The sequence below is a fragment of the Acyrthosiphon pisum genome, chromosome A1 (assembly GCF_005508785.2).
Source record: "Acyrthosiphon pisum isolate AL4f chromosome A1, pea_aphid_22Mar2018_4r6ur, whole genome shotgun sequence".
NCBI classification, from domain to species: Eukaryota; Metazoa; Arthropoda; class Insecta; order Hemiptera; family Aphididae; genus Acyrthosiphon; species Acyrthosiphon pisum.
Window position 1 is genome coordinate 134,763,348 of NC_042494.1, and position 21,826 is coordinate 134,785,173.

The 21,826-nt window shown below is 28.4% G+C and overlaps 3 protein-coding genes across 5 annotated transcripts; 2 read left to right on the plus strand and 1 right to left on the minus strand.

The window, feature by feature from the left end:
- LOC100161336 lies at window positions 1–4,393 on the plus strand. Its single transcript, XM_001948158.4, has 5 exons — window positions 1–235; window positions 2,625–2,706; window positions 2,778–2,805; window positions 2,867–3,144; window positions 3,218–4,393. The coding sequence occupies exons 2-5, from the start codon at window positions 2,639–2,641 to the stop codon at window positions 3,723–3,725; spliced, it is 882 nt and encodes a 293-aa protein (XP_001948193.1). The 5' UTR covers window positions 1–235; window positions 2,625–2,638; the 3' UTR covers window positions 3,726–4,393.
- A 1,158-nt stretch (window positions 4,394–5,551) lies between these two features.
- LOC100163373 (nucleolar complex protein 4 homolog B) lies at window positions 5,552–11,059 on the minus strand. 2 transcript variants are annotated; one of them, XM_016808355.2, is made up of 9 exons: window positions 10,927–11,059; window positions 10,685–10,831; window positions 10,381–10,618; window positions 10,122–10,316; window positions 9,974–10,034; window positions 9,501–9,611; window positions 6,761–6,918; window positions 6,499–6,692; window positions 5,552–5,735 (listed from the first exon to the last, which is right to left on the minus strand). In XM_016808355.2, the coding sequence occupies exons 2-9, from the start codon at window positions 10,796–10,798 to the stop codon at window positions 5,616–5,618; spliced, it is 1,191 nt and encodes a 396-aa protein (XP_016663844.1). In that variant the 5' UTR covers window positions 10,799–10,831; window positions 10,927–11,059; the 3' UTR covers window positions 5,552–5,615. The 2 variants fall into 2 exon arrangements, with proteins under 2 accessions (XP_016663844.1, XP_016663845.1); XM_016808356.2 differs by having other exon boundaries at window positions 10,903–11,014.
- Window positions 11,060–11,204: 145 nt separating this feature from the next.
- Window positions 11,205–14,767, plus strand: LOC100168176 (xaa-Pro aminopeptidase 3). 2 transcript variants are annotated; one of them, XM_008189720.3, is made up of 8 exons: window positions 11,205–11,579; window positions 11,671–11,804; window positions 11,878–12,178; window positions 12,238–12,422; window positions 12,560–12,863; window positions 13,762–14,003; window positions 14,076–14,196; window positions 14,271–14,767. In XM_008189720.3, the coding sequence occupies exons 1-8, from the start codon at window positions 11,537–11,539 to the stop codon at window positions 14,438–14,440; spliced, it is 1,500 nt and encodes a 499-aa protein (XP_008187942.1). In that variant the 5' UTR covers window positions 11,205–11,536; the 3' UTR covers window positions 14,441–14,767. The 2 variants fall into 2 exon arrangements, with proteins under 2 accessions (XP_008187942.1, XP_008187943.1); XM_008189721.3 differs by lacking the exon at window positions 11,205–11,579 and having other exon boundaries at window positions 11,670–11,799.
- The last annotated feature ends 7,059 nt before the right edge of the window (window positions 14,768–21,826 follow it).

A 21,826-nucleotide genomic window follows, 5' to 3' on the forward strand; every position in this document is an offset into this window, starting at 1 on the left:
TAACACTGACGACTACCGAGCATGAGCTCGCCAATGCCACTATCTCCTCGACGGTCTGTGAGTGTGCATGGGCACATTCCCATTCCCGACGCTACCATCGTCCACCTGGATTCTTGGACGGAACGGAAGACGACGACGGTACGCACCACCATCGCCGGACGACGATAACCGCGGCGGTGCCGCCGCAAAGCTGCTCTGCACTCGTTCCGGCAACGACAGACTACGCACTCAATAGGTTCGTAGAAGGGTTTTGATTTATTTTGTTGTTATTATTGGCGTACGTGCCGTGCTAGATCGGCACGGTGCGATGGTGGGTGGATGGGGTAGTTGCGGTGGTGGATGGCGCCTGGCGCTATGTTAAGCTGTTCGGTCGCAGTAGTTGGAGGTGTCTGGTGCGCGATTGTGCCAAACCCACTCATCATCGCGTCCTCGCAAGACAGTTGTAGTTATTCCGAGCTGTTTGATCATCGAAAGATCGTCCCGAGATCTGTACGTTCCACGTCTCCGACGACCGTCTTCGACAGGCTTCGTCTTGATGGTTGTTCGTTTCGCCGTCACCACCACCGCGTCCACAGTTCCACGGCTTCTTCCGTGTTGTTTTCGCGCCGTCGCACAAGTTCCTTGTCCTCTTTCTTACGCGATCTGCATTTACATTTTATCGTGCGATTTGATTACAATTTCCTTTGTGAGTTCGACAATCGTGCGTTTTCGTTTCACTTGGAAAATTCGTTTATTTTTGATTTAGTTAAATTTTTTTTTTGGACACATCTATTTTCACAAAACAATTTTTTTCCTTAATTTTATGCCATCCTCACATTAGAGTGTTATGATAATGATAACGAATTCATTAAACCGTCTGCCAATTGATAATTTAAAGTTTTTCTCATGAAGTAATTGACTGTGTCATTTCAAAAGTACCTATAAACTTCCTACAAAGTACAAGTGTGAATGATTGTATAAAAACAAATCATTTCTCTGAGCTTTGAAATCACTAATATCAACTGGTAACAAAAAAATTTTTTTATTTATAATAATTTTATTTAAGTTTGAAATATAGATATTTTCATTGAAATGTCTACTGGACGACACGTATACGAGTCTTTAATAGTAATTTTTTGTAAGCCACACTTCTAGTTGATTAGCAGACCTATAATATATTTTGCTAGCCTGTCAATCACTAGAAACAGGTAAAACAAATATCCATTATTTTATAAAAAAAAAATAATAAACATAACGTTCAGTGAATTATGTTGCACATATCATATTGTAGATAAGGAAGATGAAGTTTTTTCTAAAAAATATTTTTATTTTTTAATTTTCATCAATTTAATGTAGATTTTCAGTTTAAACTCTGACTTTAGTAACACAATATAAATATTTAATAAAAAAATAAAAAAATGTTATGTCTAAAACATGATTTACTGAATAGGATTGTAAATTAAGGTTATCAAGTAGACACATAATCACTAAACCATATTGTGATGCATTTGTATTAGTACTTAGTGTATTTATATAGTTTGTATTGTATGCTGTGTGCATCTTATTAAGCATACATTTAATAGAAAAACGTATGAAAGTAATGCTTTAGCTAAAGCCTAAAGCTATTAGGAAGAGATAATAGATATATTACATACAAAATTGATTAACTTTGACAAAATAGAGTAGAATAGTATTATTTTTCAACGAGTTTTTCAAGAATATAACGGGCCTTACTAAAGATGCTTGTGCATAAATACATTTGAATAAAATGATGACATAAATTAATGTTTTTGAGTATAAACTTTGTTTAATATATTATTTGGAAATAAAATAATGTGTAAAAAAAATTTTAATTTGAAATTTAAATACAAAAATTACTATGTATTATAAATTCATAATAATTAGCAGAGCTTAAAAAACCTACAATTTTTTTTAAAAAAAACCGTTTTAATGGGCTTAAAAATTTGCAAATGAATGCCGTTTCCTGAAACTGTTTTATTTGGGAAGTTCCCTACAAACCTTACCTACAAAACACCATTTAAATTTAGTTTTGAAAAAATACAAATATCATATAATAATATATTATTGTATATATTATATTCCCACCTTCATTCTATGGTTGGTCACTCTGACTATCGGAGTAAAATGTAAAATTATAATATTTAATGTTTTTGCTTATCTACATATATTTGTTTTTTATTATTACTAAAAAGTAATAAAAATAAATATGCAGTTTAAAGTTTATTAATTTTTTTGTTTGTTGGTTTTTTTTGTACTGGGTTTTTTTGTACTGGGTTTATATGGGTTTTAATGGGTTGGACCCAGTACTTTGAACCCTGATAATTAGTATAGTAGTTTAGGCATATAGGCTCTACTATAATATCCTAATATTGTTTATAAAAATACTAATACTATTTAAATGTTTTTTTTTTTCACAATCATATGTGATGTCCATTACTAGAATCATGGTATTATGACTTAAGAGAGTACAGGACTTACTTGCAATCCAATTAATTACAGTTAAAGATGTTTATGACTTAGTTTAAAGTCACGCCTATTTAATTAATTTTTAACAATATATCAAATTAATAACTATTTTGTTTTCAATACGTTTTATTTAAATTACCTTTTAACTTGTTTTTTAGATCATTAGCCAACCATGAAAGAACGCTATCGAAAACAAAAATTTTTAAAAAATGTTGGTCTACAACCATTTAAAATTCAAAGGTATTTCTATTTTTTTTTTTGTTCAAGCTCAATTTAGAAGTTCAACATAATCATAAATGATTTTTTTTTAGGCCTATGGAAGAAGAAAATGATACTAATGTGAGTATACAATTTTTTGTTAAGCCCCTTGTATGTGTCTAAGACTGAATTTGTATTTTAGATATGCGAACGAGTATGTTTTTATTACTTTGATGATGAAGCACAAGTGATATGTCGCGGTTGTTATAAAAGCTTTAATTCATGGTTAAATTTTCGATTGCATTTTAATACATTATCATGCCATACAACTCAAACAAATTACAAACTAAATACTTATAACGATGTTTATAAAAAATACAAGTTAAAGAAAGCTAAGACTAAGAAAAAAATGAATAACCGTTTAAGTGCTGCACAACTTATGGATTTGGAAACTTTGAACACTCGCAAAACAAGAAAAAGGTATAATTTCTAATAGTTTTAAACTGGTGAAATATAAAATAATAATTGAAATATTGTCATTATGTTTTTTTAGGTGTTACCAAAACACTAGGGCAGTTGTAACTGTTTCCAAATCTTCATCAGACTCTGGTTCAACAAATTCAGAAAAAGCAACTGTAAAGACATTGAAGAAAGGAACTGTTGAAATCGATATTAGTAGCGATGAAAGTGTAGAGGAGTCGAAAATAAAACCAAATGGTTGCGATACTATTGAAGTTCAAGACATTCCGAGTAGTACAAAAACCATTATTCCAAATTCATCTCATGACAATCAGACGACGCTAACTGTTAAAACAGAATGGAATGCCGATGACTTATCGCTGATTTCTTCAGACGATCATTCATCAAGCTCTGCTCATTGTCCACCAAAATATAGTCCCCCCAAAAATAAGGAATTAAAATATCAGTATGTTTGTGTTATTTGTGATGCACAATTTATGAGTAAATGTTCACTTACGATGCACCAAGTGCAGCATATAAAATCAGATCGCAGTAGTTACAGTGTTTTTATGGCTGCATTAACTCAATCTGCTAGAGTGTAACACATCAATATATACTATTCGAGTTATGTTTCAAAAGGTAACTCTAGTCCCTATAATGAAGTATCAAGTCCTATTTATTTATTTATGGAACAAACGTCTTTTAACATAAACTGCATGATTAATATTTATGGTTGTACAATTTTAAACCAATTTTAAGAAAATACAATTTTATGTTTGCATAATTTAAGTTATTATCATTTGTGCATTACCATTAAATTTCACAACATAATGTTGTGACCATTAACATCTGTCAAACAATGTATTGTATTTACTTTTATTTGATTCCTATATTGTTTTTTTTATTTTAGACTAAAATAATTTTTACCTTATTCCCACAATTAAATTGAGATTTAGAACACGGAAAGATATTGTTTGGTTAAGCTAAAAGAAAAAGATAAAAACTAGCAGCATTATTAAGCATGTTCATTAATCATATCAGATATTATTGTATGCAAGCCTATTTTATTTTTATTTTTGAAGAAAAATGGTCTAACCTAACAATATCTTGAGCTGATTTTTCTATAAGAATCAGTGATACTTTAATATAGGGCACTTTAAACTGTAAAGTTTGCTTTTTTTGTAAAAAAAAAAAAAAACTATTAATGTTTAAGACAAATTTTTTTATTTTCAGTGTACCTCACATAAAAATAAATGAAAATTATTTTACTTTTTTTGTCAATATTTGTTTTTTTGCTGTATAGTGTTATATAAGTATATTTATAATATTAATATGGCATATTATGGAAGTATACTTAGATTTTAATTTTGAACTAAATGAAATCACTCGAATGTCAAATTAAACAGGAACTGATGAATTATGAACTATATTTTCAACCAAACCAATTGGAGTCAAGGCTAATATCATTCATCATCTCAAAATGTAATTAAATAATTAATATTCATAAAATGCAATGTGTATTGTTAAGGGAGTTGTCAGTACCGATTTACTGTCTGTATCACATTTACGATGGTGATTTAATAGTATTCATAGAAGAATTAGTAGTTTCATGTTCATGGCTGTGCCCATTGGCGCGGCAAACTCAAAGTTCTTTAAAAGGCAAGTCTAATATTTCACCTATCCTCACCTAGATAAACTAAGATTACTGTCATATTTTTATCTACCTGTTGTAGTTAATACCAATATACTAGTTAATAGATACTAAATTATTTCTCTCGATTAAGTCGATTGCCTCCTTTGCTGGCTGTGTCCGTGTGATTATGTATTTATGTATAGCAATTAAACATTAATATACAAGGTATTTTTATTTTGAAATTTGACATAGTTAACATCTAGATATGACAAAAGTCAAATGTAATATTAATTGTTCTTATCGTGTTTATGTAGGATAATAATATCACAGTTGAGCAATTAGTATTGTATAAGCATGAACAGTTTTACTTGAATCAAATTAAATTGTATTTGTAAACTTAATGTAAACATAGAGATTTAAGGTAAATTCAGGAATTATTTTTAATGGAAAGTAAATTTTAACTAAATATTTCATTAATTTTACATTAGTTAAAATATTTATAATTATTAACAATTTGTTATTTCAAATTATGATGTATCCAGTAATACTATCCCTATCCCTATGTAAGTATTTTTTGATCAGGATTTTGAAAAAAATAAGTGGTGAAGTCTAATGTTTTGATATCAACATAATTTTTGCTCCAAATCCTTTGAAAAATGGTGTCCGACAACATTTATCTATTTGGTGGATAAAGTTCTAATCAGGCTTTGTGAAAATTATTTTCAGAATCCTTATTGTATCACTAGATGGAATAACTCTATGGTAATAATAATAATAAAGGCTCAATTTGTACAGTTTTGTGAAATATAAAGTCAACATATATTGAATAATATACATCATTAAAAAATAACAGTTAAATTTAATCATCTAAAGTCCATAAATCGTCCATATGATTGGATAGTGGTACAGAAAATGAAACCGGTTTTTCATATGTTAAGCTCACTTTTTGGAAGTCTGTCTTGTACTCTTCATCAATCATCTATTACAAAACCAAGTAAGTTAATGAATATATGTTTGTTAAAATACATATTACTATATTAGACTGATAAATATATAGGTTTATGATAAAAATAAATTGTAGTGATGAAGATATAAAGTCATGAGTACATAATGTAGTTGCTAAATTTGAATACTAAATTGTATGCATATTAAAAGTTGGGTTATTCTTCTAAATAATTATATTTTTGAGGGCACGAAATATCGATTTTTCTAAATAATATGATCTCAAAACAATAATACACCTGATGATCAGGTTAGATTAGGTCTATACTCACTATTTAAAATTTCAAATGTTTTGAAAATATTTTTTTACTATTTTTAATGGTTATGAGTTTTTATTTTTTTTCTTTTTTGAAGACATCATACATTTTTTATTTCATATTTCAAAGCAGAATATTTGAAGTATTTTGACTTATTCTTTTTTCCTGTTCATCCGACAGCAGAGGAGGCTCTATTCGAACAACACTACTCCTCTGCAGTCATTTATTGCTAGAGTATTTTGACTTATAAAGATCAAATAGTTTTACTATTTAAACTTTTAAAGCATAGATAATATATATATTTAGATTAGCGGAGTAGAGTAGTGGTACAGAGGCACTCCACAAAATATTGTCCACTACTTCAGTGATTCTTAAAGTATGTGCCACAGAACCGTTAGACGTAAGTGGATATTGAAAAAATGATTTTATATTATGTCTGGAAAAAAAGTTCACATAAATAATAGTCACTAGGTTTTTACTTACACTTTCATAAGATTCATCCAATAATTCACTCATGTCCCATTCAACTTGAGGCAATTTTTTAAATAAAAAGTTTACAGATTTTCCCACTCTTGGTAGAATGTGTTGTTTTAAAGAGACAAGTTCCCATAATGAGCTGTTTAATGCATTTGATTTTAGTGGATCTTTTTCTTCAAAAATATAAGGATCTGATCCAACTAAAAGTCAAACATGCAATTTTAATAATATTATTAAATTAAAAATATTATATTATATATTCAATTACCAACGGAATCACTTTGGATCAATACTTTTAACGGCGGATGTCTAATTAGTAAATTTCCTATAAATGCTGCCATAATTTGTATGTCAGTAGGTGGTGCAACCAACGAAAGTCTAGCCATACGTTTAACAAATGCAGCGACAAGCAGCTCGGGCAAATGACTATAATAAATACACAAAAATAAAACTGGAACTAGATAAAATTGATTAACATACAAATATTTAAAATAAATAATATGTTTTTAAGAGGACGCTACTCATGCATTTGTTATCTCTGTCTTACACATGTACGGCAGAGCATATGTTCATTCACTATTTTTAATAGTGTGCTGTTAGTTTTGATATTAGAATGAAATGACCTATTATCAAACATGTAGGTAAGAACATTATCTGTGCATAAGTGACGGAAATTTTTCTATAATTTTTAAGCAAGATATGAGCATTTTTAATTTGTAATATTTTACATAACCATATCTTTCTTGAAAATTAAAATATTAAAAAGTCACCGACGCTTAAATACAGATAATGTTTTTACCTAAAAGTTCGATAATAGGTCAATTCAACCTAATATAAAAACTAACAACACGCTATTGAAACTAGTGAACTTGTAACCAGCTACTGTACATCAGAGCGACATCCACTTACCCACTTTTTTGGTATTGCTATTAAAGTAACTTATATTATTATTAGTATTATTACGGATTTAATTTTTGCCAAAAACATTGCAATTATTATACTATTATTAATTTTCGAGTCAATACTATATTACCATTGAACAGTATGACTGGGTTCACCACATAAATAGCTAATAGCTCAAAATTAATCTAAATATTTTGAAATTTTTATGAACAAGTTATAATATACGTAAAAATTGTAAGTTCTCACCATATACGCAATTTGGAAAAAGACGCCCATTCAAAAATATCCACTTTATTACGATGTATTTATATGCTCTGGCCTACTAGATTAAAAAATTGGCTCTCTACTAACTTTGAGTAAACCAACCTTGCTATATAGTAATAATAGTGCCTTCAGCTTATCAGTGGTAGACGTGGGGAAGAAAGTAGGGTAGTGTAAGAAAGTTTCTTGAAGATTCTTAGAAACGATAAGATAAACTCAATCGGAAACAAATTTTTTGGTTACAATTTTAACTACTTACGAGAAATTTTATTTTAAATCGTCAATCCTCGGCTATAAAAATTGAATATTGTATAAATGTCAAAATTTTAACTTAAACGTGCCTATGTATTTTTACTAATTATAAACTGCTATTATAACAATTAATGAGGAATATTTTATTAAAATTGAAAGATTCTTGAGTTTAGATCCAGTAAAATGTATTTTATTCATATTTACAGAGATAAAACTAAAAAATAGTGAACATTTCAAATGTTTATAAATTGCTCAAAAAGAATCTAGATTAGAGGTCTCGATTACACGTGTAATGAACTACACGGGTACCCGTGTTTTTACGCAAGGCGGGGTTAAAGCCCGTGTAATAAAAATACCCGTGTATACCCGTGTATTTAAATACCCGTGAGCTGAAATACTCATATATTTACAACTCAAATACAATTGTATTTAAGTACTTTGCAGTTCTGACTTAACGATTTCTCCACTTTCTGAACTCAATATAACAGAGCATATCATATTATATTGTGTTTTTCAAGCAAAACTTTTAGATATTCATAACATACTTAAATAATAGGTAGGTAAGTAATCGAGGGCTATACAATTTTTATTATTAATAAATAACCAATTATTTGAATATACATAACGTAACATAAAGTATTTTTGAATTCTGAATTAATATGCAATATACACGGGTATTAAAAACAAGGGATTTAATATTATTTTTACCCGCGTGCCTGGGCTCCGTGTACCCGTGTATTCTATAACCCGTTCACAACTACTACCCCTAATCTAGATATTTTGAAATTGTTATCATGTATAGAAAATAATTTAATTAACATTGTTGAAAATTTTAAGTATCTAATGGTTAGTACTAGTTTTTGAATCACAACTAAATAAGAAAATCGGGGATTTACGGTGATCCAACGACGTAACAATTTGAACTTCAAACGCTCAAAAAAATTAATGTGACCTTCAGGTAAACTTTTTTTGATAAAGGTAGAGAAACTTATAAGAATATTATAATTCATTATCTAGTTTTTTTTTATAGATTTGAGGGAAAAATTATTTATAGACAATAATTAAAAAAAAAATCAAACAGTTCTCATGCCAATAAATAGCATAAAAAGAGTAAAAATATTTTGAAAATTGATATTTTACTAATGACCCAAAAGTAATAACTAGATTTAGGTTTCTACCTGAATATGGATGCTGAAGTAAAAATCAAAGTATTTTTATTGCCCTAAAGGTGATGACGGACACAAAACAAAGACGCATCATTGTGAAATCAATAAATTCATCGCTCTGCTCAGAATCTAAAACTACTGTGGCTAATTCTTAACAGGACTTCACGCCTGCATGTTTTCTTTATCTTACAAAAATACCAAATTTGAGTTCAGTTGAACCAATTTTGTGTTGTTAGCTTTAATATGAGAGTGAACAAAATCGACATATTATCAAATTTAAAGGTAATAACATTATCAGTGATTGTATTTGTTTTTCTTCAATATTTTGATTTTTAAATTGCAATATTTTACATACCTACTTTCATTATAGCACTATTTATCATGGTATTAATACTTAGTTTGATAAAAATGTTTAAAATTACTTACGTTGAACGAAGAAATATATCAGCCAAATAAAACAATCTGGTTTTATACCGATAATTAAACATATCTGTAGTAAAAAAGTTGTAAAGTTTCCCATAAATATTTGGACATTCTCTAATTAGAAACAATAACAAAAAATTAGATTCAAACAAGCAGAATTTTCCTGTTATATTATTTCAAAGTTGAAATTATTTTTATTTCAGAATTTTTTCATTATAAAGAGAATTAAAAAAACCAAGCATTAGTATTAAATAGGCAGTATTAACTATATTAGAAGTTTGGAAAAAATCAATTTAAAAATAAAAATAGCTCACACATCTATTAAACATTTACAGTCAAATGTTCAATAGATAATAAATAAATTACATTTTTTTTAAATGTATAGTTTGTAAAATGCTTGTTAAGAATTTGAAAATATTTTAATTTTAAAAGTATGGTAATAGTATGGCCGTAAGGCTAATTAAATATTTACTTACAAATTATAATCCTTGACCAAAATAAAAATGCCTTGAAGTCCTAATATTGCAATGGGACCAGCTATATTTTTAACAAACAAGTAATAGACATGTTAATGACTACTAAATAATTATATTTTAATAAAATAGTATAGAAATGAAAACATACGTGTATCCAATGAATCCATTAGGAAGTCAGCAGTTACAAGCGGATTATTCAAGTGCATTTGCATTTTTTCAATTAACAGTGTTAACATCTCTCTTCTAACTTTAATATTTGACAACATGAAGGGTTTCATATCATCCCAAACTACCGTAACCCATGATTTTAATTGTTCAGAATTATATTTAAATTGAGGTCGTTCTATTAAACAAATATCAAGTCATTAATTTATTTGTCAATTATAAATATTATTATGTATTCTTACTGTTATTTTTAAATAGTAATTTGTCGTCTTCATTTTTTTCAGTAGGAATTTTAATAAATCCTAAAAGATTTGTAAACATGTATACATTTGTTTTGTCTGTGTTCAAATTTTGAACAATTAATGAAAAACATTCCCACGAGTAATAACAAAAATCCAAATTTTCAACATAATTTGTTAACATTTGTTGAAATTGTGACCATTGTATATTGGTAGTTGTAAGCATAGATGTGTAAATTGTCTACATAAAATGTTTATAAATAGTATAATTAATTATTAGTTTGTATATTTTACTAAATGTTCTCACCTTTAATTGATTAACGGGAAAATAATATTTTTTTTTCACTATTTCCCCAGTCGGGCATTTATTTTCCCGTAAAAATGTGTCAAATAATTGTTTGAATTCTGAAATTGTCGCCATGCTTATAAATCTCTCCTTTGAATAATTATTACTCTGCAACAGGATTTAAGATATTATTCATTAATAAAAATAAATAATATATATAATAATATGCATTTTAGTACTTTATAGTCAATGCTTCGTCTTACTTGTTTGTTTACAGACTTGAACAGTTGTAACTATTTATTTTTTAAATGTTAGGAACATCGAACATTCCGAACATTTATTATTTTGAATATTTTGTTATCAATGTACATTTCTTCAAAATGATATAACCACTAACCAATAAAAATTATAAATCTCACGTGTCTTGCAAGGTAGAGCTACCAGTTCATCAATAAATGACAATTATTGTAATATAAAAGCATAGAATTATTATCTATGATAAAGGTTACAATTGTAATTTTTAAATAAAAAATTGATGATTTACATTCAACGACGTAAGGTTGTTTAATGATTATCCACAATTATAGTTGTTTGAACAACAATCATTTGACTTTCCAGTATATGAGAAGTGTTTTTTTGTTATTCACAACAAGTTATAAAATCTCGAGGTGATCAAAACGATAACTGATGATAAAAAACTCGAAAGTGTTTTACGATAATATTTTCGCTGGTTTGGATACACTACACAGTACACAATACCTATGCCAATATGATTTTTCAAAGGGATCACTTTCAAAATTTTTACTGAATGTCTGGGTTTGACAATTTTAAAACGTTTCAAATATTGTACTGTATTTATTAAATTTAACAAAAATGTATCCTCATGCCAGATTATTGTGTTTGAGTAATTATGCGGGTAAGATAATTCAGTATTTTTTTTGTTGTTTCTCTAAATATTTTTAATTAAATGTTTCAAACATAATAATATGTGTGACATTTTGATGCAGGGAAATTGACAGAATTGTGGTCGAATAGTAGTAGATGTATACATCAGATGAGTATGAAAAATATTGTGAAAACACCATTGATTTGCGGTCAACCTACCTACGAATCTCATCCCCATTTAGTGATGAAAGGTGAAGTGAGTATTTAAAGAGACAAACCGTGTAGAGTGAGCCTAATGAAATATAAATTAATTACTCAATACATTTCAGCTTGTCCCCGGAATACAAAAAGAAGAATTTACGATTAGAAGACGCAAGTTAATGGAATCTGTATTGAGTACAAGAAAAGATTTTTACCATGTAATTGTTATACCGTCAGCCATTAGACAGTACATGTCTGACCATATTCCATATCCGTTTAGACAAAATACGGATTTTTTATATTTTAGTGGATGTCAGGAAACTGATAGTGCTTTGGTTTTGTGCGGTAATTCTGTTGATAACTTTACGTCAACTCTATTTGTCAAGCCTTATGATCTTCAGTCTGAGTTGTGGAATGGACCTAGTACAAGTAGGTGACTGAAATATATTTTACGATTCATGTAACTATTTAGAATAATATTTCTGTAGGAGCTGAGTGTGCATCGTTAATTTTTGGTGTTGATGATGGCAAACCATTACCCCAGCTTTCAGAATTTATAATGTCTGAACTTAAAGGTCATAAAAATTGTGTTCTATGGTACAATCAAAAGCAAAAAGTCCAAAGCGTTGTTGATAAGACTATTAATAATGCTGCTGCAGAAAATTCAATTTATGTGAGTTCTTCTTAGGTAATTGACAACTGATCATTATCTTTTATTGTTATTCTTTATTATTTAATAATTATTATTGTTTGTTTGTTCAAACTATTATGGATTCTGAATTTTATATTACATAATAATTTTTTTTGCAGCTAGATGATAGTTTGGTCAATCATTGTCACAAATTACGATTATATAAGTCATTAGCAGAACAAAGGTTAATGCGACAAAGTTGTAAAATAGCCTCTAAAGCTTTTATTGAAGCAATGATGTCAACAAAACCAGGGTCAACAGAACATGAACTGTATGCTAGGTTAGACTTTGAATGTCGAATGGGTGGAGCTGAATATCTTGCATATCCTCCTGTGGTTGCCGCTGGAAATAATGCTAATACCTTGCATTACATTGACAATAAACAAAAAATCAAGGATGGGGATTTAATTCTTGTCGATGCTGGTGAGATTAAATTAATATTCATGTACAATAGATTTTGTATTATATTATGGGTGCTGCTCTTGTATGTGGACTACTGTCATATTTCTGCTTTAGTATGCGGTCTACAGTACCTATATGTAAACCGCGTTATAATCACGTCAAAAAATTAATGAAATTAATAAAAATAAATCATGTCAAAAAATATTTAATGTAGTTTTATCCATAGTTTAATTAAAAATATATTATAATTATGTCAAAAAATAAATGAAAAAAATTGGAAGTATATATTTAACGATAAACTGCTTTAATGTCCCTTAAAATACAATGAATAAGTCAGGCTCTTCTTTTTTAGCAACCTTCCAACTATAATGGTCAAGGTGGGACTGAAGTAGTTGTGGGGTAGTGCCTCTCACCGTTTTCAAAATATTTGTCTTCGCATCCGGCCATGATCTCTCAATGCTTTGTGTGTGAGCGCCCGTTGAGGGATCAACGTAGTTTTGCTGATGGTTTACAGTGTTATGAATATATCCAGTACTATTTAAACTTCTATAAGCTACCCACTTGTCTGAGTGAATTACAGAGCCTTCACTCTCTCGCTGGATAATTGGAAGTAATGTGTTTTTGTCCCTTCGAAGAACATAAAAATATCGGCAGCCAGAACCATTTTTGAGCCCAAAAACCCAAGGCCCATCCACTCTTCGTCCAGTTTTTTACATATATAATCAGTAATCTTACTGTGCTATATTATACATAGGTGTAGGTATATTTAATTTTTTTTCTGCTCTAATATGCGGTCTACCTATATGATTGTAGACCCCATGCATTCGTAGTGTGGATATAAGAGCAGCACCATATTATGTATAAATATGTTTATCATGCAGTTATAATTTTAATATTCAAAGTTATCATGGTTAATTAGGCTGTGAATATCATGGATACTCAAGTGATATATCTCGAACATGGCCAGCAAATGGATGGTTTTCTGACGCTCAAAAAACATTATATGAAGCTACTTTATGTGTTCAAAAAGAATTGATTGACATGTGTCAAGCTCGTCCATCATTAGACACGTTGTATGAAGCCATGTGTTTTAAATTAGGAAAAGCCTTGGCAGCAGCCCATGTATTTAAAAAAAATGTTGATCCTTCTGAGTTAAATATGGTAAGTATTAAAATATTATTGATTATATTTTTTTAGAATAAAATTGTAAAATAGGTAATTGAAATTGTTTAGTTAGCTCGTGCATTGTGCCCTCATCATGTTAGTCATTATTTGGGGATGGACGTACACGATATTGGTACTATCAAAAAAAGTATTAAGACTGAACCTGGTTTTATAATTACAGTGGAACCTGGTTAGTTCTATTATTTTTACATTTTCTTAAAATGTCCATAAAATATATAACATATTTAACATTATTTAATTTAGGAGTTTATGTAAGTAAAAATAATATTAGAGTTCATGAAGAATTCCTTGGATTGGGCATACGAATAGAAGATGATGTGTTGATCACTGAAAACAGTATTGAGGTGTTAAGTGAAGATTGTCCTAAAGAAATAGTAGATATTGAAAGAATCATGTCTAGGCAACCCAAATGATTTATGTTGAGTTTGATTATTTTTAATTGCTGTTATTGTTATACCTTATTATATTTAAGTCCTTTTACCACTTGTTTAATGAAAATTATGACGAATTTTTAAAGTAAATGTTGGCTGTGTCCTGTTGAAAACAATATTATGTATAATGTTTAAAATGTTTACATTCTATTGTACTTGTTAACCATACATAATATTGTGTATTTGTACAACTGTTAAATATAATTTGAGTGTAAAAATGTTTTACTTGTGATTAAGAATTTCACTGTAAAAATATAAATATTTTAAACTGTATATTTTTCTTCATGAAGCAAAAATGTAAAATACCAATGCATGTGTTCATTTGTTTCGAAATTTATTTTATTTCATGCACCCAACAATTTAAAATTATTCACTGATTTTATCCAATTAATTGACATTTGTATATTGTAGATATATCAAGATATTATATGGTTCTTATTCAGTAATATAATAACACTTGGTAGTATTTAAAGTACAAGAATCAAAAGCTGTCTAATTATGTTAATGCAATGGTTGTTATGTTTCATTTAGCTACCTAATAAGTATAACCAAATATTTTAGGTACTCAACCCAATTTGTATACAATGTATATATAGAATAGTAAGTGTCTTAAACAGGGCCGGATTGACCTGGCGAGTTACCGAATAAAACCCGGTAGACCGTGACAATTTTGGGCCGTTCAAGTCATGAGGGGCTGACTGAAAATATGTCAAGAGATAAAAGTTGAAGAAATGGAGACTTACTAGCTACCTAACTATAAAATAATAAAACTATGCACGGAATAATAAAGTGTCTAAGGGCCGCCAGTTTGTAAGTGGCTGGTGAATTACTGAAGACTCGATGGGCCGAATTGTCTAATCCGACCCAGGTCTTAATGAATGATAACCTGATAGACATAGAGATAGAGTAGAGTTTTAAATTAAATATACAAATAGTTAATTTTTGATACAGAATATACAATAAGAATAACTGGTAACTACATTATTTAAATATGCATAAACCTATTTAATGGATTTTACTGTAGATATATTGAAATGAACAATAATTACACCTTACACAAAAACTAATCTGATGATAAAATGATAAAACCAGGAATTATTAAATAATAATTATTGTAGGTAATTCATGTCATGTTATTTTTAAAAATTCCTTGTTTGATATGTAATATATTTTCTCTAAAATCCTACCAAATCTATTAAGTAAAATTGACAATATTGTATCTATGTAATATTATAATATGTTTTATTGATTCACCTACTCAAATTTAAATGATATATTAATTAATCTATTGAACGTACAGTAAATTTTAAATTGTTCAATAACAGTTGGTTGTGCAACTATAGATTTTGTATGTTATTTTTTGAAAATAGTTTCTGAAGCTGGAAAAACAAAAAGCACAAAACTACATTACTACAGAGCTAGAAAAATGAACATTGTACTCAAAGAGGTAATTTTATATACAATTATTTGTAAATGTAATAAATTTTTCAAAAAAATACTTAAGAACTAAATGTTCCTAAGTAAAATTACTAAATTAAACCATTGCCATTTTTTAGTAAATCATGATTTCAAAAATTTATCTGAATTAAAAATTTAAAAATGATTTATTGGTAAACAGAAAAAAGTTCACGGTAAAAACGTCCCCGAAAAAATACCCCGTTAACAAAATCATAACAAAAAACACCGTATAACTCGTATAGGTGCCATTATAAGTACAATACCCAAGAGGCAAATTCAGGAACTGCTGGCCAAGTGTAAGCAATATAAATAAAAGAGATTTGTTTTGCTCATGGTAGTAGAAGCTAGTGAAGTGAAAAGAAAGAAGATAAAGAGTAGACTTGGTCCTCAATGTAGATATTACTACCTATTGCCACCTTGGTAGTCTGACTTTTTTTTTGTTAAGCTATCTTTAACCTAGCATCTTTTGAACAGAGAAGTTTTTGATAGTGATCTCACTGATCTACATTATTGATAATTATAAAGTACCTATATTTATTTAAGCTGTAAAGTAATAGTTTTAAGTTTTAACGCAACCAGATTAGTTATTCAAGTAGGTAAATCAACTTACTATTAATGTCAAGACATAACGATTAAAAACCTTAGATAGGTACCTAACAAAATATATTTTTATAAATTGCTAATTAAGTACTTTTAGCTATATAATAATTGCATATCCAGAATCCAGCAGTATAAGGTTGAATACCTACCATAAATTATAAATATTAATAATAATAATAATAATAATAAATTAAAAATAAAAAGCTCGTAGGTAGATATCGTTTGTTAGGTACCCTACCTATTTTATACAGTCAAGTTATATTGCGATTATTGAGACGTAGCCTATAGAATTTGGCTACTAATAATTAATATAATATAAACCCCTATCGAGTACCTGTTAAAACGATTTGCCCCTAAAATCCTATAAATCCTAATCATCGCGTGGTGTTTAGTTTTTGTTGGTAACATAAAAAGTATTTTCTACAAAATGTTTAGTAAACGGTTAGGTTAGGTATAGTGGTTTTAGCGCCACTGGTTGGTTATTAATTATTATTTTCTATATTATAACTCTGGAATGATTACAGACGTTGTTTGATATGGAATTCTATAATTTATTTGATTTTCAAAATATTAAAACTCTTCACCATTATACTAGGTAGGTGGATATTGAATACATCAGTCAGAATTGTTAATATTTTTATTTACTTATTATGTCTGATGTCCAAGTAGGTCTTTTACGTACTGTCTATGAAATAAATATATGAGTTTCATTCGTATTTGTTTAGATACAATACATGTTTTAAGTTATCTATATCCTATCGGCTATCGTATAATATTATGTCAAGTAAAAAGTACCATTTAAATTAAGGCGCTTTTTAATTTACTTTATTGTTACCCGTTAAATATTGACTTGGCCAGCTTAAAAATAAATGAGTAGGTAATAATTGTTTAGTTACGGAGCAAGGAATGTATTTTTAATATTTATTTAGTATTTAAAATCCACTTCACTTGGTGATTTAATGAGATTTAGCAAAACATAATAAATTTCATTCAGGGACCTATGCGTAAAACCCATTAAGAAAATAACATTCCATTTGGTCAATATATAGGTAGCGCAGAACACTGTACCAATGTCGCATAGTTTTTATGAACATATTTTACGTTTAAATCTAATACAAGGTAGTTGCACATCCTTGAATAATATAATTAACACAATGAGTATACAAATATGGGGGGAAGCAGCAGGAGCTAGGTATACCGTATTAATATCGTTTATTATGAATTTTCGAAGTGTAAGAATTAAGAGAGAAAACATTTCTCATAATTAAAAAATAAAAATTATTCCAATGACAAAATATTTTCAACCTTGTTCGTAAAAAATTATATTATTACAATTTTGACAAATTGCTCCAATTTAAATTTGCAATATCATCTGTTGTACCTTTAAATACGTCAATTTATTTTTAGGAGTCTTTATCTACCGGTAGGTACACAGTTACACACATTTTGCGTCAGAGCTCTGAAGAGCTGGTGCCTATAACCGTCCATAAAAATAGACATCCAAAATAAATTGAATACTGAATATATTTAAACATAGCTCAGTATAGGTAGGTACTAATAATTTTACTGTCAGTAGGATATAGCGACTGCGATAACCTCATTTGGGTACATAATACACATACAGAAATATACTAATACATAGAATCCAAAGACCAAGAAAACAAGTGGAGAGTAGGTATTGTTATTTGTACGAGTGTAGGTGTACCTATTGTAGAGTTATATGTTAGATTGCAGAGATGTCTAGCATGAAAAATATTAAATTCAGATCAGGTCACACATTTATACTCAATAACACTATACTCTCCGACTCCCATTTTCATGCTTAGGTTAGGTTACGACTTATGAAAACATGTTGAAAACATCTCTCTTTTGCTAAAACTTCTGTAACTTTTTATGTGATTAACAAATTTACAATTTTCTTGTTTCAGCTAAACATCATTAGTTAATAGTTCTTCACTTATTTTGCATGCCTAATATTATGTATTCATTCTATATTCTCTTATTATACAATAACAGCCGCTTAAAATTATAAATACCTACAACCTACCTACTAGAATATTATATTATATTTTATATATTTATCTGCGACTCTGCTCTAATACCCACACTTCATGGAAAAACAACAAGTACTTACCTGCAAATTGCAATCTAATATACTATTAAACAGTTACATACGTTTAAAAAATATTTTTAAGATTTTTGTGCAGTTGTTATGATAAAAGTCTGAATAAATTATAAATATTGAAACACATAGTGTAATATTTTTGGAAATTATATATAATCTTCCCGCTGTAGCATCTCTTTGACTTTTTATCTTTGCATTTTTCTGCAAACATAATAATATATTGCCTATATAAAGAGTATAATATTCTTATAATTCCGCGTGCATATTTTTAACGGCGTAATAAAACTTGGAAGCATATTTGTTTATTGGAAAATTATAATTTTATAATAAAAAAAAAAAAATGATTACTGTCATAAATTTAACATAATTGGCACTTATTTGTATTGGATATTTCAATATTTGTGAATTTGGAAAAAAAATTATGTATCCCTGACTATTGAAATATTATTTTAGAAAAATATTCTAATGGTATTGTATTACATCATAGGTACATCAAACGACAAACCATTCAAACCAGTTAAAAGTATTTATTATTGAATTTAGGTAAACAATTTCCTGAGTAGGTATCTAATACCTTTATATTTTGTGCGAATTACAGTGTTAGAATGAATTTTAATTTCCATTGCTACATTAGCAAGGATGTGTGGAATTGAAATGATTGAGTTTACAATTTTAGTTCTATGTAATTCGTCGAGGTGTGAACGATACAAGAACTCATTCGTTGATATTAAAAGTAAACGGTTTTATTTGTTTATTTAATATTAATAAATAATAACTATAAAAATGTATAGGTAGGTACAAATTTTGTAATTAGGTAATTTGTAGGTAAATCTTAAGTGCTAGTCTATACATTTTTAATAATTTATTTCGCCGAAAAAGTTTGAACCTCAAAAATCATAAATTAAAGTAATGTCAAAGGACAAATGTCGAATATTTATTCGGTATAAATTATTACAATATTTTAATATACTTATCTATTGCGTAATAAAATCTAACCTATCTTTATTATATAATTTTTGTGTGTATAGAAATATATCTATTATCTATTATTTAATCAACCATTATTGTGAATTTTATCCGTTTGAGTTGTACTAAGAAAACTATAGGTAGGTATGTAGCCTAAGTAGGTATTATTGTACCTATGTAACAAAACAACACGCTGTGTATAATTACTATATATAATAATATGTATAATGTATAGCTAAATAGCATAACATATACATTATCCATTTATATATAGCCATATAGGTAAAAGTCATTATATAAAGACATAAAGTACAAAATTTAAATTTTTAAATTCACTCACAAGCCGATGTGCCAAATTAATTAAAATACGTAACCCATAATTTAGTAGTTGACATTATGCATTATACCTTGTAGTATTTATTACATTTTTGACTTGGCTTTAAATCACATTCAATATTTGAATGTGTGTTTTTTAAGAAAATGATTAAAATTTAAAAGTTTTCTAATAAATCTATAATAATATATCATCTAACTTAAAAGTGTCTACGCTATCCGAGTTTATATTACAACTGAAGAGAATAACTATTATTGGATTTCCAACTAAAAATTAAAATATATTTTATTTTAAATTTTAGTTTACCTATATTATAATAATATGTATAGTCACTAAGCATTCGTTCTCGCTAAAATGTTATAACATTTGCGTGGGTGTCTATAAAAAGCTGCAGCACCTATATTGGTTGGAACACATTTATTTTTCACCTGCGTAATTCATTATTTTTATCATAGTATATCTCGAATATTTAATTAATAACATTTTATTACACTATAGGTAGGTATGATGTATTGATGTGGGTAAAATTATTTTATCATTTTGCTCTATCTGCGTATAGTTATATCATAATATAAGACATAAGTACATAACTTGTAAAAAGCATATAGTTTATTCACATTTATGTAACTTGAGATTAAATATTGGGGTGGTGGGGTGCTAATATTTTGTACTTGATTATAAGACGACTGTTTTTTCAAGTAGTGAAAATATGTTATTGTGTATTCTACTAATCTGGGCACAGTTTTTTTTCAAAACTGTATAATGTATTAATGTATCATATTTGTAAGCTGGGTCTAATTGTTTTTATTTTTAATAATAATTTAATAGTATCTATAACCAAGGCTTTACTATGAAAGGACGTCTCATTTTTTCATAAGATAAGTACCTACTATTTAAAAATTCGGATAAAAATAATTTTTTTTACTTATAGCAAAAAAGTGTGAACCATCTATATTTCTCAGCACAATAAAAAAAGAAGTCAAACCAGCATATTTACCAGTGATTTGCTCGTTATAAATATTAAAGCAATATAGGGCTAATAAAAACATTGTGTTTCATATTTATAAAATGTACTTTTGTTGTTTATTATCATATAGGTTCCTATCTGCCTAAATGCATAATAGTTTTTTTTTAATTTCATTAATACTTTTATAAGGGTCATATTTTACACTATTTCAATTATAGTAGAGAAACACTTAGACAATAGGTCAGAAAAATATTTTTCTGGATTTTTAGCATAATGAAATAAGCCTGCGGCTAGCCGCTATAGAAGTCTAGCACTCCCAAGGAAACAAGCACCTCCTCGTTGCGCCAACTAAACGTGTTTTTGACTTTGTTTCTTTGTACCTTTAGTATTTTCTACAACCCCTGTTTATAATTTATATACTATATGGTTTTGGTATCTGTATATTGATCATTGTATAGTCATATAATTCGTTCTGAGGATATCTAATATTAATGTATTATAATAGTACCTCTAAACATGTTCCGAAATCACTTCAAATTTTACTTAGGCAGCGTATAACTGTTTTCGTTTCCGTCCCGTGAATGTAAATTATAATAATATAATTTATTATACACTACTCGACATTAGCATTATATACTTTGTTGTGGAACGCATAACGACCAGACGTAGGTATAAGACGTACCCACCTACGTAATAACTCTAATATAAACAACAACATCATACGAAAAAAAAACCGTCTTGTTCGTTCGTCGCGGTAATACGACTCGTTGGTTTTTTACATTCTAACATCCATGCCCGTATAGGATATTATGATAATATTATATTCCGATGTAGCAGTATAACGAAAAAAAACCAACGAAAAACGCGCGAGAAACGTCTTAAATCGTAGCGCATCGCGTAAACCGGTCGTACCCATGC

Excerpts from the sequence above, each read along its gene's own strand:
- LOC100161336 (XM_001948158.4), top strand. The coding sequence starts at position 2,639 with ATGAAAGAACGCTATCGAAAACAAAAATTTTTAAAAAATGTTGGTCTA. Across the intron at positions 2,707-2,777 it reads CAACCATTTAAAATTCAAAG|GCCTATGGAAGAAGAAAATG; the intron begins GTATTTCTATTT and ends ATTTTTTTTTAG. Across the intron at positions 3,145-3,217 it reads ACTCGCAAAACAAGAAAAAG|GTGTTACCAAAACACTAGGG; the intron begins GTATAATTTCTA and ends ATGTTTTTTTAG.
- LOC100168176 (XM_008189720.3), top strand. The coding sequence starts at position 11,537 with ATGTATCCTCATGCCAGATTATTGTGTTTGAGTAATTATGCGG. Across the intron at positions 11,580-11,670 it reads GTGTTTGAGTAATTATGCGG|GGAAATTGACAGAATTGTGG; the intron begins GTAAGATAATTC and ends ATTTTGATGCAG. Across the intron at positions 14,004-14,075 it reads ATCCTTCTGAGTTAAATATG|TTAGCTCGTGCATTGTGCCC; the intron begins GTAAGTATTAAA and ends GAAATTGTTTAG.
- LOC100163373 (XM_016808355.2), bottom strand. The coding sequence starts at position 10,798 with ATGGCGACAATTTCAGAATTCAAACAATTATTTGACACATTTTTACGG. Across the intron at positions 10,619-10,684 it reads TTCCCGTTAATCAATTAAAG|ACAATTTACACATCTATGCT; the intron begins GTGAGAACATTT and ends CATTTTATGTAG. Across the intron at positions 10,035-10,121 it reads AATGGATTCATTGGATACAC|CTGGTCCCATTGCAATATTA; the intron begins GTATGTTTTCAT and ends TTAAAAATATAG.